The 15,272-nt window shown below is 42.5% G+C and overlaps 1 protein-coding gene across 2 annotated transcripts in view; it reads left to right on the forward strand.

Moving 5' to 3' along the window:
- Positions 1-15,272, forward strand: part of UBE2F (ubiquitin conjugating enzyme E2 F (putative)) — a 123,772-nt gene that overhangs the window by 82,809 nt on the left and 25,691 nt on the right. For both annotated transcript variants that reach the window (XM_074968116.1, XM_074968117.1), the window contains one exon: positions 1,322-1,384. In XM_074968116.1, the coding sequence (XP_074824217.1) occupies positions 1,322-1,384 (63 nt within the window). The remainder of the gene's footprint in view (positions 1-1,321; positions 1,385-15,272) is intronic.

The following is a 15,272-nucleotide window of genomic DNA, read 5'->3' on the forward strand; positions in this document are numbered from 1 at the left end:
GTGTATATTCATCCTCAACACCCCCATATCTTTCTTTCTTTTTTTTTTTTTTTTTTGAGTTCAGAACACTAGTTTTCCTGGATTCACAGAACAAAATTTGGAGGAAATAATACTGAGGCTATATGATGTGGCCCAGCATTAGAAGGTCACACCCTTTGTTGCGTCTAAGCTGAACTGTACACCCAGAGAGTGTGAGCTAGAGCAGCATGTTAAACTGATGTCTGTGATGAGTAAGGAGTGGCAGGAAGCTCCAGAGATTCTTCTGCCTGCAGCAATTTGATGGGTGGGGAGTAATGTGTAGGGATGTAGAAGCAGGGTAGCAGGGACCAGATCATGGTGGGCAGAGATGGGAATCATGAGCAGTTATAGGCATCCCAGCCTCGCACTCAGAGCTGCTCTGTCTTCTACCTTCCATGTCCCTGCTTCTACCCACCATGTCCCTGCTTCTACCCTCACCACTCCCCTCCGGGTCTCTGCTTCTCCTACCACCACCTCCCTTACCTCCACCACTACTACCCTATTCCTGCAGTGCCTGCTGCTTCCCCCACTCTGTTCTCCCCGTTTCCCCCCTAAAACCCTCCCTCTGAGGTCTGTCAGACTCCAGACGACACAATCTCCCCACTCAGGAAGTTACACTGCTGCCTCCAATATCTGTAACCAGCAGCAGGGGCCGTCAGAGAGATTCCTCTGCCAGCAGCACCAGCCAGTTTGTGGGGCTGATTTTCCTCTAAATCATATTTTTCTAGTTTTCCACTTTTCCCCAAAATCAATGATGCTCTGCCAATTGACCTAGAACATTCCTGGAAATTTTGGAATTGATCAGAGGTGATGTTCAAAAATAATCATGTGATATCCAGACAATCAGAAAAATGCCATCAAGTTGAGTGTAGAGCCTTGCTTCGCTTGGCCAACAATTTGTAATACAGGACACACACCTGTAGGCCAGACACTCATGGAAGTGGAGTTAAGGAAAATGTTACATCAGGTGACACTAAATGAGGGAGTCTCAAGGGGCAGCACTTCCATCTAGTTCACTGATTTCTTACTGTGAATCTGTAATTGCACAGAGCCTTGCTTCACTTGGCCAACAATTAATCAAGGGTTGGATTGTGACCACCAGACTAGTTTGAATTTACCCCCCACAGGATCTAAACCAGAGATCTGCAGGTATAAAAGAAGCAATTTATCTAAACCTACTGCACTTGCTGGCCTCATCTTATTTGTTTCATCACACTAAATGTATTTTCAACCTCTTACATAATATGATAACTAGATCGTTATTTTTTCTTACTTAAAAAAAATTCCCATGACTCTTTTCCAGGATCTCTTGAATTTTGATGATCCTTTGAATATTGAGGCTGCAGAACATCATTTGCGGGACAAGGTGAGTCAGCAACTTACTGAAAGCATTTTTTTCCCAAACCAGTATACATCTTGAGCTGACCACCTCCTCTGCCTCCCCCAGAGAGAGACCTGTTTCTTGTGTAAGTCTTACACAACCCCTGCATTGCATGTTTTTTCATTAAGCCAGAGGGAACAGGAGGCTTTTAACGATGGTGAGCAGTCCTGCTCTTGTCAAAACAATGCCCACTGATCGAATTTTTCCCATATAAAATAAGAACTGCCCAAAACAAAATATGGTTTACCAAGGAACTAAATACTGGCCTAAGTAATAAAGAACTTAGAAAACAATGCATCTTAAACTGAGAATGTAGTTGAAGATCTAAAGTTAATGGGTCTGTTTGAACCTAAACTTATAAGGATGAGTTAATTCTCTTGATATAGACTCTGTAATTGACCAGAACTATTTATCTTTAATAGTGTGGGGAGAGAAACTAAACAAGCTGTTTCTACTGTTTTGTGGAGTCTCCAAATTATGTCTTGTTCATCACACATTGTCTAGGGACACGCTGTAATTCATTTATACATGCAGACTCTCTCATATGTATAGCAACTTCATTTGAACTAGTTTAAAATCAGTTTATCATGGAGGGTTGATGAAGGCACTTGAGATCTTCGTGAGTCTTTAACATGATTTTGTGTGGGAGCCTTTGCAGAAGATTGGCTAGACATGTCCTGCATGGCTTCAGTTTCCCGTTTTAGCCTGAACAGTTGTGCTTATGGGGCTTTGGAGCTCTTATGGTTTAGTGTTGAATTGCAAATTAACCTCTTCTGGTTTTTTTTGTTGTTGTTCAAGTTAAGCACGATGATTAAAGAAATTCTCCAGATTAATAGTGATCGGAAGAGTTCAATTAAAACAGGAAGTCAAGCAGCAAGTATAATTTCTTTAAGACAAGTGCCAGTGTATCTAGCTTAGTTTTCCCACTATTTCTTGTAACAATATAGTACAGTAAATTCTGGTGTAATCTGTGTTTGTGCTTTTTAGAAAAACAGAGTGAAGACACTCAGCATGAAATTGGGAAAGTTTTAGTCCAGCCCCTGCCCTGAGTTCCACTTTTAAGGAATTTATTCCCTGGAAATAGGATAAAACCAAAAAGAGAACACCTTTTGAGCAGAGGATGTCATGGAGCTTTACTAGCCACTAAATAGGAGAGAAACTAGCCATAAATAAAAAGACAAGAAAATGGAGCCAATAAAGCTAAAAAAGAGTGAGCCTGATTCTCTTCCTCATTATGCAACTTGAGATAGAATTGTGCACTAAGATATAATCATTTAAATCTGTGCAAACCCTCTGAGGCAGTGAGGCTACACAGGTGTCCCTGAAAGTATAATTTGGCATGTCGAGACTTCTCATTGTGAAGTGCCAGAAGGAAAGAATTCAGTTTGACTCTGATATTAGGTTGATTTTTACAAGGATTTTACCACTCTACTTGCAAACAAGGATTTGCATAAAATATGCTGAGACTATAAACATGGATACCCACAATACCATGCACTCTAAAATAAACCATGCCCATCATGCAATAATGTCTCACTTGTCAGAGAATGAAAAGCCAAGAGTTACTATCCTGCATCTCTATAACTATACTCGCAAATTAAAATCCACGGTGATACTAAGAAAATGGTAGTAATAGGATTTTCAGGGAAAGGTTTGTTTTAATAGCAATTGGGGAATGAGCAGTAAAGTTTGAAAATACATACTGCTATACCAGGCGGTGTCAAATGCTTCTTCAGGTGATATGCAGTGTAGTTGTAGCCATGTTGGTCCCCGGATACTAGACACAAGGTGGGTGAGCCAATACCTTTTATTGGACCGACTTCTGTTGGTAAAAGAGACAAATTTTCAAGCCATCCAGAGCTCCTCTTTAGGTCTGGAAGTACCTTCAGGATGCTGGGAGTACCTTTCCCAGACCTGAAGAAGAGCTCTGTGTGGCTCGAAAGCTTGTCTCTCAGCAATAGAAGTCGGTCCAATAAAAGATATTACCTCACCCACCTTGTGTCTCCAAGTGATAAGTAGTCTTGGGAAGGTTTATCGGGTTAAAAATCTTTTAATTTTTGAATGAATTTTTTTTTTCCTATTCTGCAGAGGTTGATAATTTTCTCTAAAGCAGTTTTAAAAATTAATAAATTTCCTACTCAGGTAGGTTGATTTGTTGTAGCAGTTGCATCTTCAGTTCACTTTTCCATCATGTTGCATCATGCAGAGGCTGCTTTAATTTATGAACGTACAGCACAGTGTTGGAGGGCTTCTCAGGAGGTTCCTCACTGACAGCGACACTGAGATGACTCGGCTGCAGTGGCAGAGGATCTATACTAGCTAATGGTGCATCATCATCATGCCAGCAGCCAAGGTAGATAATGGCTGCCACCTAAGGGGAATAAAAATGTTTACAGTAAACAGAAATTAATGTGCCTGGCAAGCAACCTCAGAGTGAGAGATGAAGAGAAGTTTGTGATGGTTTGGTCTGTCTTTGGTATAGATGCCTCATGTAGTGTACATGTACTGTTGTGAAGTTAAAACTCTGCAGTGTTTTTGTCCTGTCGTCTCATGTATTTTTAGAAATGTTTTCAGACCGTTAAGTTATTGAGAATTTTAATGAATAATTTTTATTAATGAGATGCTTTTAGACATGTCTTTAATTTCAAGTGTAGCCCTAGGGTCTGAAACAAATCTTTCAAGAAAAGAGCTTTTGTAGTTAGTATTGTGTGTGTTTGGCTTCCAGCAGCAACAGAAATGCACATTAAGCGTTCCCTTGTGATTTGCTAAAGGAAGCAATACAGTATATTATTGATGTCATTTTGCTGGATTCAAATTTGAAGTGCTGAGACCCTCTTGCTGCCAATTTGGTTAAATATGCCTGTCTGCTCGGAGTAGTAACAGCTAATTAAAAGCCAGCCTCTGGTTATTTATGTAGAAAAACTGAAGCTTATATATCTCATTAGGCTGGGGTAAGTCATAACAAAGATGTCTGCCCTCTCACCGGTTCTGGAAAAAGTCCTTCAGTAGTTTGTGTTAAGGCACAAAATTTGAATCCTTACTATTTGATTCTTAGCAAACAAGTGTTATATTGTAGATATAAGCAATAAGGAAATGCCTCTGAATCTGTTATAAGATTAATAGTCACAGATTTTAAGGCCAGAAGGGACTGTTATAATATTCTAGTCTGATGTCCTGCATAACAGAGACCGTAAAAGGTCACCCAGTAACTTTTGCATCAAGCCCATAACTACCAGTATTTATTTAAAGACTTCAAGTGATGGAGAATCCACCATGTCCATAGGTAAGTTGTGCCAATGGTTATTTACCCTCACTGTCAAAAACGTACATGTTATTTCTAGTCTGAATTTGTCTAGCTTCGGTTTTCAACTATTATGCCTTTTTCTGCTTGATTAAAGATCCATCGATTATCAGAAATCTCTACTCTTGCAGATACTTGTAGATTATCATCAAGGCACCTCTTAACCATCTCTCTTGCATGAACTACATAGATTAAGCTTCTAAGTCTCTCACTCTAAGGCAGGGGTCTCAAACTCTCATGACCACGAGGGCCACATGAGGACTAGTACATTGGCCCGAGGGCCACATCACTGACCCCCTCCCCTGCTGCCCCGGCCCTGCCCCAACTCCACCCCTTCCATGAGGCCTCACTCCTGCCCCACCTCTTCCCACCCCTTCCCTGCCCCCATTCCAACCCCTTACAACTCCACCTGGGTTACCTTGTCAGTTATCTCCCTTTTTTAAAATTAATAAACAAAGAATGCATGGTTTCAAAAGAGTAGTTACTTTATTTCCAAGGGGGGAGGGTGGTTGGCTTACAGGGGGCGGGTTTGCATCAAGGAGAAATACGCACAACTGTCACACCGTAGCCTGGCCAGTCATGAAACTGGTTTTAAAAGCCTCTCTGATGCACAGCACGCCTTGCTGTGCTCTTCTAATCACCCTGGTGTCTGGCTGCTCAAAATTGGACACCAGGCGATTTTTATCTCAACCTCCCACCCCACCATAAACGTCTTCCCCCTTACTCTCTCAGATATTATGGAGCACATAGCAAGCAGCAATAACAATGGGAATGTTGGTTGCGCTGAGGTCCGACCTAGTCAGCAAACAGCGGCAGCGAGCTTTTAAAAGTCCAAAGGAACATTCTACCACCGTTCTGCACTTGCTCAGCCTATAGTTGAATTGCTCCTTACTACTGTCCAGGCTGCCTGTGTACGGCTTCATGAGCCATGGGAGCAAGGGGTAGACTGGGTCTCCAAGGATAACTGTTGGCATTTCAGCATCCCCAATGGTAATCTTCTGGTCTGGGAAGTAAGTCCCTTTTTGCAGCTGCTCGAATAGCCCGGAGTTCCTAAAGATGCGAGCGTCATGCACCTTTCCTGACCATCCGACGTTGATGTCGGTGAAACGTCCCTTGTGATCTACCAGAGCTTGCAGCACCATTGAGAAGTACCCCTTGCGGTTTATATACTGGTTGGCAAGGTGGTCCAGTGCCAAGATAGGGATGTGCGTTCCGTCTATCGCCCCACCACAGTTAGGGAAACCCATTGCAGCAAAGCCATCCACTATGACCTGCGCATTTCCCAGAGTCACTACTCTTAAAAACAGAATGTCAGTGATTGCATTGGCTACTTGGATGACAGCAGCCCCACAGCAGATTTGCCCACTCCAAATTGATTCCCGACTGACCGGTAGCAGTCAGGGGTAGCAAGCTTCCACAGGGCTATCGCCACTCGCTTCTCAACTGTCAGGGCAGCTCTCATCTTGGTATTCCTGTGCTTCAGGGTGCGGGAAAGCAACTCTCAGAGTTCCAGGAAAGTGGTCTTACGCATGGGAAAGTTTCGCAGCCACTGTGAATCATCCCATACCTGCAACATTATGCAGTCCCACCACTCTGTGCTTGTTTGCTGGCCTAAGAATCAGCGTTCCACTGTATCAACCAGCCCCACCACCGCCATGATGTCCCAATTGCCACAGCCCATGCTTTCAGGAACGTCTGTGTCCATGTCCTCATCAAAATCGTCCTCGTGCTGGCATCTCTTAGCCCGGTTCTGCATATACTCCAGGATAAGGTGCAAGGTGTTGACAATGCTCACAACAGCAGCAGTGAGCTGAGTGGACTCCATGCTTGCCGTGGTATGGCGTCTGCAGAAGAGCAGAGTTGCAGTGGAAGCGGTGGATGACGACGGATGCCACGAGAATAGATATTTATACAGAACGACGAGAGGACCTGTGAACTGGATTCATGGCACCAGGAGAGCAGAGTTGCAGCAGAAGCAGTGGATGATGACAACATGGAGAAATTTGCTATTGAGACTGAGCTCATTTACAAAAGCAGGAGAGCAGAGTTGCAGCAGAAGCGGTGGATGATGACTGTTAGCAGTCGTACTTCACCGTCTGCTGACAGCAGCACCCAGGACACAGCAGCGGTGATGGCTATTTTTAGTGCCGTAACTCAAGCCCGAGTCTGTAGACCCAGGCTCTGAGACTCTGCTGCATGGGTGTGGGGTGTTTTGTTTTGTTTTTGTTTGGCCATATAGACCTATACTAAAGCCCCGGATTTGTTAAATGTCTTACATGTATGATAAAGAACACAAATATATACTGAACAGCATGAGTGTCAGGGGTAACTGCCTCACTGTGGCTTTCTGGCGCATGCACCATTCAGAGAGCAGGAAGCTAGTGAGCACCTAGCACCAGAAGATTGGAGGAGCTACACCTTTGTGGCTTGCTGTTGCATGCACCAGCCAGAGCCATAAAAGCTGCCATTTTACGGAGTCTGACAGCAGCTTTCATCCAGTGACATTGGAGAGTGTTTAGTTGCTCGCAATGGCCAATTTAAAGGCTGCAGTAAACTGTCAGCATTAAAAGAGGAGAGTGCACCGTTTTGTTACAGAGCTGTAAAACCACTTCAACAAGGCTGTAACGCTCACAGAGAAGTACTGTATGAGCAAGGGACTTCAAGTATGAGTGCTACTGCTCTTCTCCTTTCCTCCTCATCCACTACTTCTGTACATGTTTGTTTAAAGAAAAAAGAAAGGAGAAAAGCTTTCCCCTGCCTCTTCAAGGGCCAGGTCATGGACTGGGGCAGCAGCAAAGTTGTAGCTGCAGGAGCAGCAGAGTCTTTACGACTGTGAATAGGTTATCTTGGTAGATTGTGCTATCATTTTTGAGATGGTTAGTTCAAGCCTTCAGCCTTTGTGTACCATGACCAGAAGGGTAAGAAGAGAGAAAAAGAAAAGTTGGGGGAAAACAGGAATGGGTTGGGGGATGGAACCAACCTTCACATAAATCCACCTTGAGCTTCTACCATTTTGCCCTTAAAACAGAACTGCCTTCTGGGGGTTTTCAAGCTTCTAAATCAAATTTAAAAGTCCACATCAAACAGACGGTTTTGAGAGCCTTCCCATAGATTTGCTGGTTCCCATCCATCTGTGCTGTCATCCCTCCTTTTACTGGACCAATAAATAGGCATTGAGGATGTCAAGGTTCCTTCCCCACTCTGAACTCTAGGGTACAGATGTAGGGACCTTCATGAAAACCTCCTAAACTTATTTTTACCAACTTAGGTTAAAACTTCCCCAAGGTACAAACTATTTTCCTTTTTCCCTTGGACTTTATTGCTGCCACCACCAAGCCTCTAACAGATATATAACCGGGAAAGAGCCCGCTTGGAAACGTCTTTCACTGAAAAATCCTCCCCAAACTCTACACCCCCTTTCCTGGGGAAGGCTTGATAAAAATCCTCACCAATTTACATAGGTGAACACAGAACCAAACCCTTGGATCTTAAGAACAATGAAAATATCAATCAGGGTCTTAAAAGAAGAATTTTAATAGAAGAAAAAGTAAAAGAATCACCTCTGTAAAATCAGGATGGTAAATACCTTACAGGGTAATTAGATTCAAAACATAGAGAATCCCTCTAGGCAAAACCTTAAGTTACAAAAAGACACAAAAACAGGAATATCCATTCCATTCAGCACAGCTTATTTTCTCAGCCATTTAAACAAACAGACTCTTAACGCATATGTAGCTAGATTACTTACTAAGTTCTAAGACTCCATTCCTTTCTGTTCCCGGAAAATGCATCACACACACAGACAGAGAGAGACTTTGTTTCTCGCTCCCTCCAGCTTTTGAAAGTATCTTGTCTCCTCATTGGTCTTTTTGGTCAGGTGCCAGCGAGGTTATCCTAGCTCCTTAACCCTTTACAGGTGAAAGGGTTTTCCCTCTGGCCAGGAGGGATTTTAAAGGTGTTTACCCTTCCCTTTATATTTATGACAGAGGACAATATTGCAAACCTCATTTTACCAGAAACAGGTACTAGTTTCCCTGGTGATTTGTGTGTGTTCATTCAAGACCACCTTGTGGTAGAGAAGAGAGCAGACAAGTTTATCCCAGTAGTGGATCTGTCCGGACTGATTGACAGTGTGCAATGCTCATTTCTCCATGAAGTCCAGACCTTTCTGACAGAGATTTTTCCTCAGGATTTTCATTGTCCTACAAGAAAGCCTGTTCCATCAATACTACCTGCATTTTACAAAATTGCAGACGTATTACCAGTTCCATTGTCCTTTGGCTTCTCTCTGGTTCCTTGTATCTCACCAGTCTGATTGTACCTCTGATGGCCAGTCTATAACAGGAGTATCTTAGATGATGTGTTGATAACCGATCCATATTAGATAACATCTGTACCTAGTGACCAGATCTTTCACATACTCAAGTTCTTCAGTTTCATCTATTTTCAGAGGAGCTCCTTAGTGCCCTTTCAGGATCTAGCCAATTTCTGGGCATTCTATCAGACATTCCTAGTTCTAGTCAAGTTGGCCAAGGAAAGATTTCATGATCTGTATTTTTTCTGGGAACTCCTCAAGTATTTGCCCTCGAGGGACTCCACTTACTGTGTATGCTGTGACTGAATGTGGAAACTGGTAGCGGTGATGCACCTCTGTACTTTAAAAATGGTCCTGATTATCAGTGGGATTTCCAGAATCAGGAATCAGATTACTTTCTACACCATAGAGGGAGTTCAGATAGGCCCCTTCAATTGAAGCGAAATGTATCATGAAGCTCATTGGAACAACTTCCTAGAGTTACAAGCAGTTAAGAAAGTAGTTCTTAAAAACCTCTGTGCTTGGAAGATGACAATCAATAACCCAGTTGTAATGGATCATGGAGAACCAGCTGCCCACCTCAGAGATGGAAAAATTAAGGGTGGGTAACTAAGATTTACCTTTGGAATATGTGGCTTCAAGCAAGTGATACGAGAGAAGTTCAGTTAATTTCCATCAAAGTACCGTAAAACCTGAGTTATGAGCACCTTTGGAATGCAGGTTGTTCGTAACTTTGAAATGTTCTGAACTCTGAACAAAACATTACAGTTGTTCTTTCAAAAGTTTACAACTGAGCATTGAAGTAATACAGCTTTGAAACTTTACTATTCAGAAGAAAAATGCTGCTTTTAACCATCTTAATTTAAATGAAACAAGCACAGAAACAGTTTCCTTACATTTTGTCAAATCTTTTTAAACTTTCCCCTTTTTTTTTTAGTAGTTTGTTTAACACAGTACTGTACTGTGTTTGCCTTTTTCCCCCTCTCTGCTGCTGCCTGACTGCGTACTTCTGGTTCCAAATGAGGTGTGTGGTTGACCAGTCATTTTGTAACTCAGGTTCTACTGTAAATCCATTTAGACATGGGTCACAGTTGTCTTGTTCATGTCATCTCTGCAGGGCCTTCATACACAAGACTTTCATCTGTTGTATCGCTATTTAAGCAGTCATTTCCTTTAGCCTGTTTGAGTATACACTCAGGCTGTATTTTGTCCTGGAAAAGAGTGCCAATTTTCGGGGAGCAAAATGGCAATTTTCACATGGCAACATTAAATTTCATACGCACGTATATGTGTATCAACCAAATAACACTTTATAAAGTACTAAAAATGTTTCTGTATATACCAGAAGAGAAAGTTCCACCCAATTTTGTAGTTTTTCTCTTTATTTTCTCCAAAGGGTTGAGGAGGGGATGCTCCCCTTTCTCCTAAGTTTTCTGGGTCTCTCAGTGCCACCCACCGCTCTCAGTAGTCTGGTCTGCAGTTTTTAGCTCTATAAGAGAACCATGGCACAGAGCAGCTGGTTCTACCCAACATCCCACCTTCCCTGGCCTTCCTATACCTTCCATTCTTCAGTGATTGGTTATTCAGTCACATCCACTCCTTCCAGATTATGTGTGAACATGCACAGAAAACAAAAAACAGACCATTTTAATTTTGTTTTTAATAGCAAGAAAAGAATTTCACATTTTATGTGAAATCAATGTGCTGAAAATAATGCAACCTTGGTCATTAAAAGGAAACACTAAATAAGCAGATTATTGTACATGACTACTAAAGTTTGATTATAGTGCATTTGTAAGTGTAGGCTTAGCTAGTAAGTTTTTATCTGGAGTGTACTTCTTGTGAGAGTTTTAGGTTTACCCAAACTACCATAGATGCACCTCATGGGCTTGAAAGATGTCTAAGAGAGAGTCATTGATTCACAATTGCTTTATTTAAAACCATTGTACTGCTGAAATACACCTTCTCAAGTGGTCAGATTCCAGAAGAAGATGGTCAGAGAAGTGCTAGCTGTAAGATGCTGGGAAGACGCACATGTTGGATTTCCACACATTCTGTGGGTTTAGGTTCGCCCACTGGAATTGGATATTTCCAATATTTTTTGCATAACATAAGCTTTCAGTTTAAAGGCAAGTAGTTATAGCCAATCTGATGTTGTCCTTTCCAAATGTGAATCAATGCAGTGCAGCCTTCCTGAGTTACTGATTTTTCTGTAAACTCAGTAAGACTACACTGCATTCATTAAGATTTCAATACATTAGGAAGCATGCTGAAGTTTTTAAGAGAAGTTTTGCATATCCCTCAAGACATGGTGTTGGAGCTGGTCTGTACTATTGTTGATCAGACAGCGAAAGCAGTTCTGAACCATCTTATTTTTATCCTATTTAAGCTTTTCAGAAGAATATGTGTTTGAACTCTGCAGATCCTTGAACTGTTCCCTATCCAAGTGTCTTGTGGTAGATTTTAAACAATTACCAGTCTTCAGAGCTAACTATACTGAGAGCATTGTGCGCCAAAAAACTAAAAATTCTGCACCAGAAAATTAAAAATTCTGCGCAAAATATTTTAAAATTGTGCAAAATTCTGCAAATTTTATTTGTCAAATAAATGTGGAGGCTCGAGCATGGCATTGGGGAGCACAGGCCACTGGATGCATAGAGGTGGGAGATCATGTGCAGCTTCCCCCAGGGACACGGACTCAGCGGTGAGGCTTCACCCAACCCTGACACGGTGCAAGGATCGGGCTTGCTCCAGAAACACTCCAGGGCCCTGCCCCTCTGTGCCAGGTACACCAGGTGTGGGCAGGCAGGCTCAGCCCAGCAGGATCCAAATGTGGAGGGGCTTAGTGTGGGTTGAGAGGGTTCTGTGCGGGGCAGTCTGCATGTGGATGGCTCAGTGGGGGATCCAGGTGCAGGGGGGGTCTGGATGCACGGGTTTGTTGTGGGTTCTGGGTGTAATGGGACTCTGCAGGGGGGTCCAGTGAAGGTGGTTGGAGCTCGGTGTGTGGCGGGCATAGAGCTCGGCAGGGAGTCTGGGTGTGGGGTCTAGTGGGGGGGGTCCAGATCCTGTGGGGCTCAGTGGGTGGAGATCTAGGTGCAGCTGGTTGGGGCTCGGTAGGGTGGGGGTGTGGGTGACTCATCAGGGTGGTCCAGGTACAGGGGGAGTGGGGCCTGGCAGGGCTGGGTGTGGGGAGGTGATGCTCGGCAGGCGGGGCTGGGTATGATGGGGTCTGGATGCACGGGGGATGGGGGAGCAGCTCCCTGTACAGTCACCCCTCCCCCTGCAACTGACGGGCAATGGGAGCAGAAAGCGGGGGGTGGGGGCGAGGGGGAGTTTGAAGAGCTTCCTGCAGCCTGGGGAGAAATCTGGGGATGGGTCTGACCCAGCCCTGGATGCTGTGCAGGGGAAGAGGAAGTCCCATCCTCTCGCCAGCCCAGCCGGGGCTAGCAGCTGAGCCCGGTGCAGGGTAGGAGCCACCAGCCAGGTCTTCCCCAGTCCTGCCTCCTGCCCCACAGTGATTTACCTCTCTGTCAGCTGCCCTGGGCACCCAAAACATACTGCTGGGGAGGGTCTCATGACCGCTCTTGTGGCTTCCCTTCGAAAGTCATTTTTCTGCAGGAAGCAAAGAAATTCCCCCAGGAGTATAACTAAGGCTTTTACTTGCTGTGGCCTTCTTCCCTTTCTTATGAGTAGCAGTAGAAGACTTATTCAACTGCTGTAGCTGATGTGAAGGCCAAAAAGAAAGCCTGGTCTTCAGAAGGGTGTTAAAGAACTACCTGTAAGATGTGCCTAGCATGGAGAATATTTTTCATACCTACAGTAGGAGAACTGCACAAGTATAGAAAGCTGAGTTCCTCCACCTTAAAGTACCCTGGCTGCTCAGCTTCTGTTTCTCTGCGTTTTTTAGAATATGCTCCATAGGAAATAAGGATTTTTGTAAACACTAATGACTTTAAAGAGGCCAGTTTTCATGATGCTCCCTGGAAAGGTGTTTTCAGACTTATGGTACATGAATATTGTGAAATCCTCTGTTCATGAGCTCCCGCTGCTGCTGTTTTTAATACACCTTTGAGTGGCAATTCCAGAAATGTCTGTTATATGCTGAGCAATATTGTTTGGCTTGAGGGTATTACTTGGCTGAAATATAGTGTATGCTGAGGAAAAAGTATTCAGAAATCGCCTTCTAATTGTGTAGTGTTTTCCTGCTTTCATTCTCACTCAGTTCTTAGAAAATATAAGAGAGGATTGGATCACATATTGTAGATCAGAATCAACAGTAGGTACTGTGCTTCTGTGTTACCTGTGGCAGTTCACAAGTTGGGTATAAGATCCTATATAAAATAGAATAGAATTAATACATAACTAAACTAAAATGAAAAGGGGAAAAGTCTGACTCCTGAATGCTAAAACACTACCAAATGATATTTAAGAATGTAAACTGGATGCTCAAGATAGTTAAGTCTCAAGCAGACTGCGAAGAACTACAAAAGGATCTCTCAAAACTGGGTGACTGGGCAACAAAATGGCAGATGCACATTGGAAAATATAATCCCAACTATACTTGTAAAATGATGGGGTCTAAATTAGTTGTTACCACTCAAGAAAGAGATCTTGGTGTCATTGTGGATAGGTCTCCAAAAACATCTACTCAGTGTGCAGCGGCAGTTCAAAAAGCAATCAGAATGTTGGGAGTAATTAAGAAAGGGATAGATAATAAGACAGAAAATATCATATTGCCTCTGTATAAATCCATGGTGCGCCCACACCTTGAATACTGAGTGCAGATGTGGTCACCCCATCTCAAAAAAGATATATTGGAATTGGAAAAGGTTCAGAAAAGGGCAACAAAAGTTGTTAGGGGTATGGAACGGCTTCCATATGAGGAGAGATTAATCAGACTGGGACTTTTCAGCTTGGAAAAGAGAGGACTAAGGGGGGATACGATAGAGGTCTATAAAATCATGACTGGTGTGGAGAAAGTAAATAAAGAAGTGTTATTTACTCCTTCTCATAACATAAGAACTAGGGGTCACCAAATGAAATTAATAGGCAGCAAGTTTAAAACAAAAGGAAGTATTTTTTCACATAATGCACAGTCAACCTGTGGAACTCCTTGCCAGAGGATGTTGTGAAGGCCAAGACTATAACAGGGTTCAAAAAAGAACAAGATAAGTTCATGGAGGATAGATCCATCAATGGCTATTAGCCAGGATGGGCAAGGATGTTGTCTCTAGCCTCTGTTTGCCAGAAGCTGGGAATGGCCAACAAATATTTCTAGTGGAATATATTCATTCTGAAAGTTATGAGAGAGTGACAAAGTTCTATGTTTTTGCATCTTCTGGGCCTTTCTCAGAGTATTTACATATTCTCAACATTTTAATGTAAATCTGATTCAGTTACCTAGATAATGAATGGAATAGATTAACGGTAATGAATATTTTCAACTAATAATTACCCAATTACTAACCAGAAATAAGTTTAGCTGAATTGTAGTATAGGTTTATATAATGAACAATAATACCTCATAGAGATGATATAACATGGTTTCTTAACCTAAGGGTCAAGAACAGGTATTGTGATTTCAGCTACACTCCCCTTCCCATATTTCTAAATGGGATGGAAATCTTGGTATGTAAAGGTTGAAAACCGCTTTGTTATAGCTTGAACAGGCTTAGGGTTTTAAAGTTTCCCTTGAAAATCCATTTGTTGGTTCTAATTGAAGAAGAAAAGCGTTTGAAACACAGATAAGTGTGTTCAAACATAGATCTTTCTTGATCTTTTTTCACTGACTACCTTTTGAGATTAGTTTTCGCCATTAGATATAATTTAGCCAAAGCAGTAGATTATTTTGCATTAAACTTCATCTGTTTTAACATGAAACCTTCTTTGATGCATCTGTATGAAAAGCGCAATATGGATGTAAATGCATGTGTGACTAATGCATCGAGTCAGTGACTGAAGCCTTTCCTAGACAAAAGAATAATAAATTATATAAACTGTATTTAAATTCTGAATATGAGAGAAATGTCTCTGATGATCAATTTTTCTGTTGGATCTTTTGGTATAAACAAAAACAAATCTATTCACAGTAAGCACATGATCTTACTGTAACTCTTTTTCCTACCACTCCCCTTACCCTATGTTGTTTGTTACTGTCACTTCTTGTCACAGCATAACTTTAAAAATTAGAAGCCCGTTAGAGCACGATCCATATCTTGTCTTGATACTATGACGCTGCCAGCCATATCTCCATGTGC

This window comes from Natator depressus, chromosome 11 (assembly GCF_965152275.1).
Source record: "Natator depressus isolate rNatDep1 chromosome 11, rNatDep2.hap1, whole genome shotgun sequence".
Taxonomy (NCBI): Eukaryota; Metazoa; Chordata; order Testudines; family Cheloniidae; genus Natator; species Natator depressus.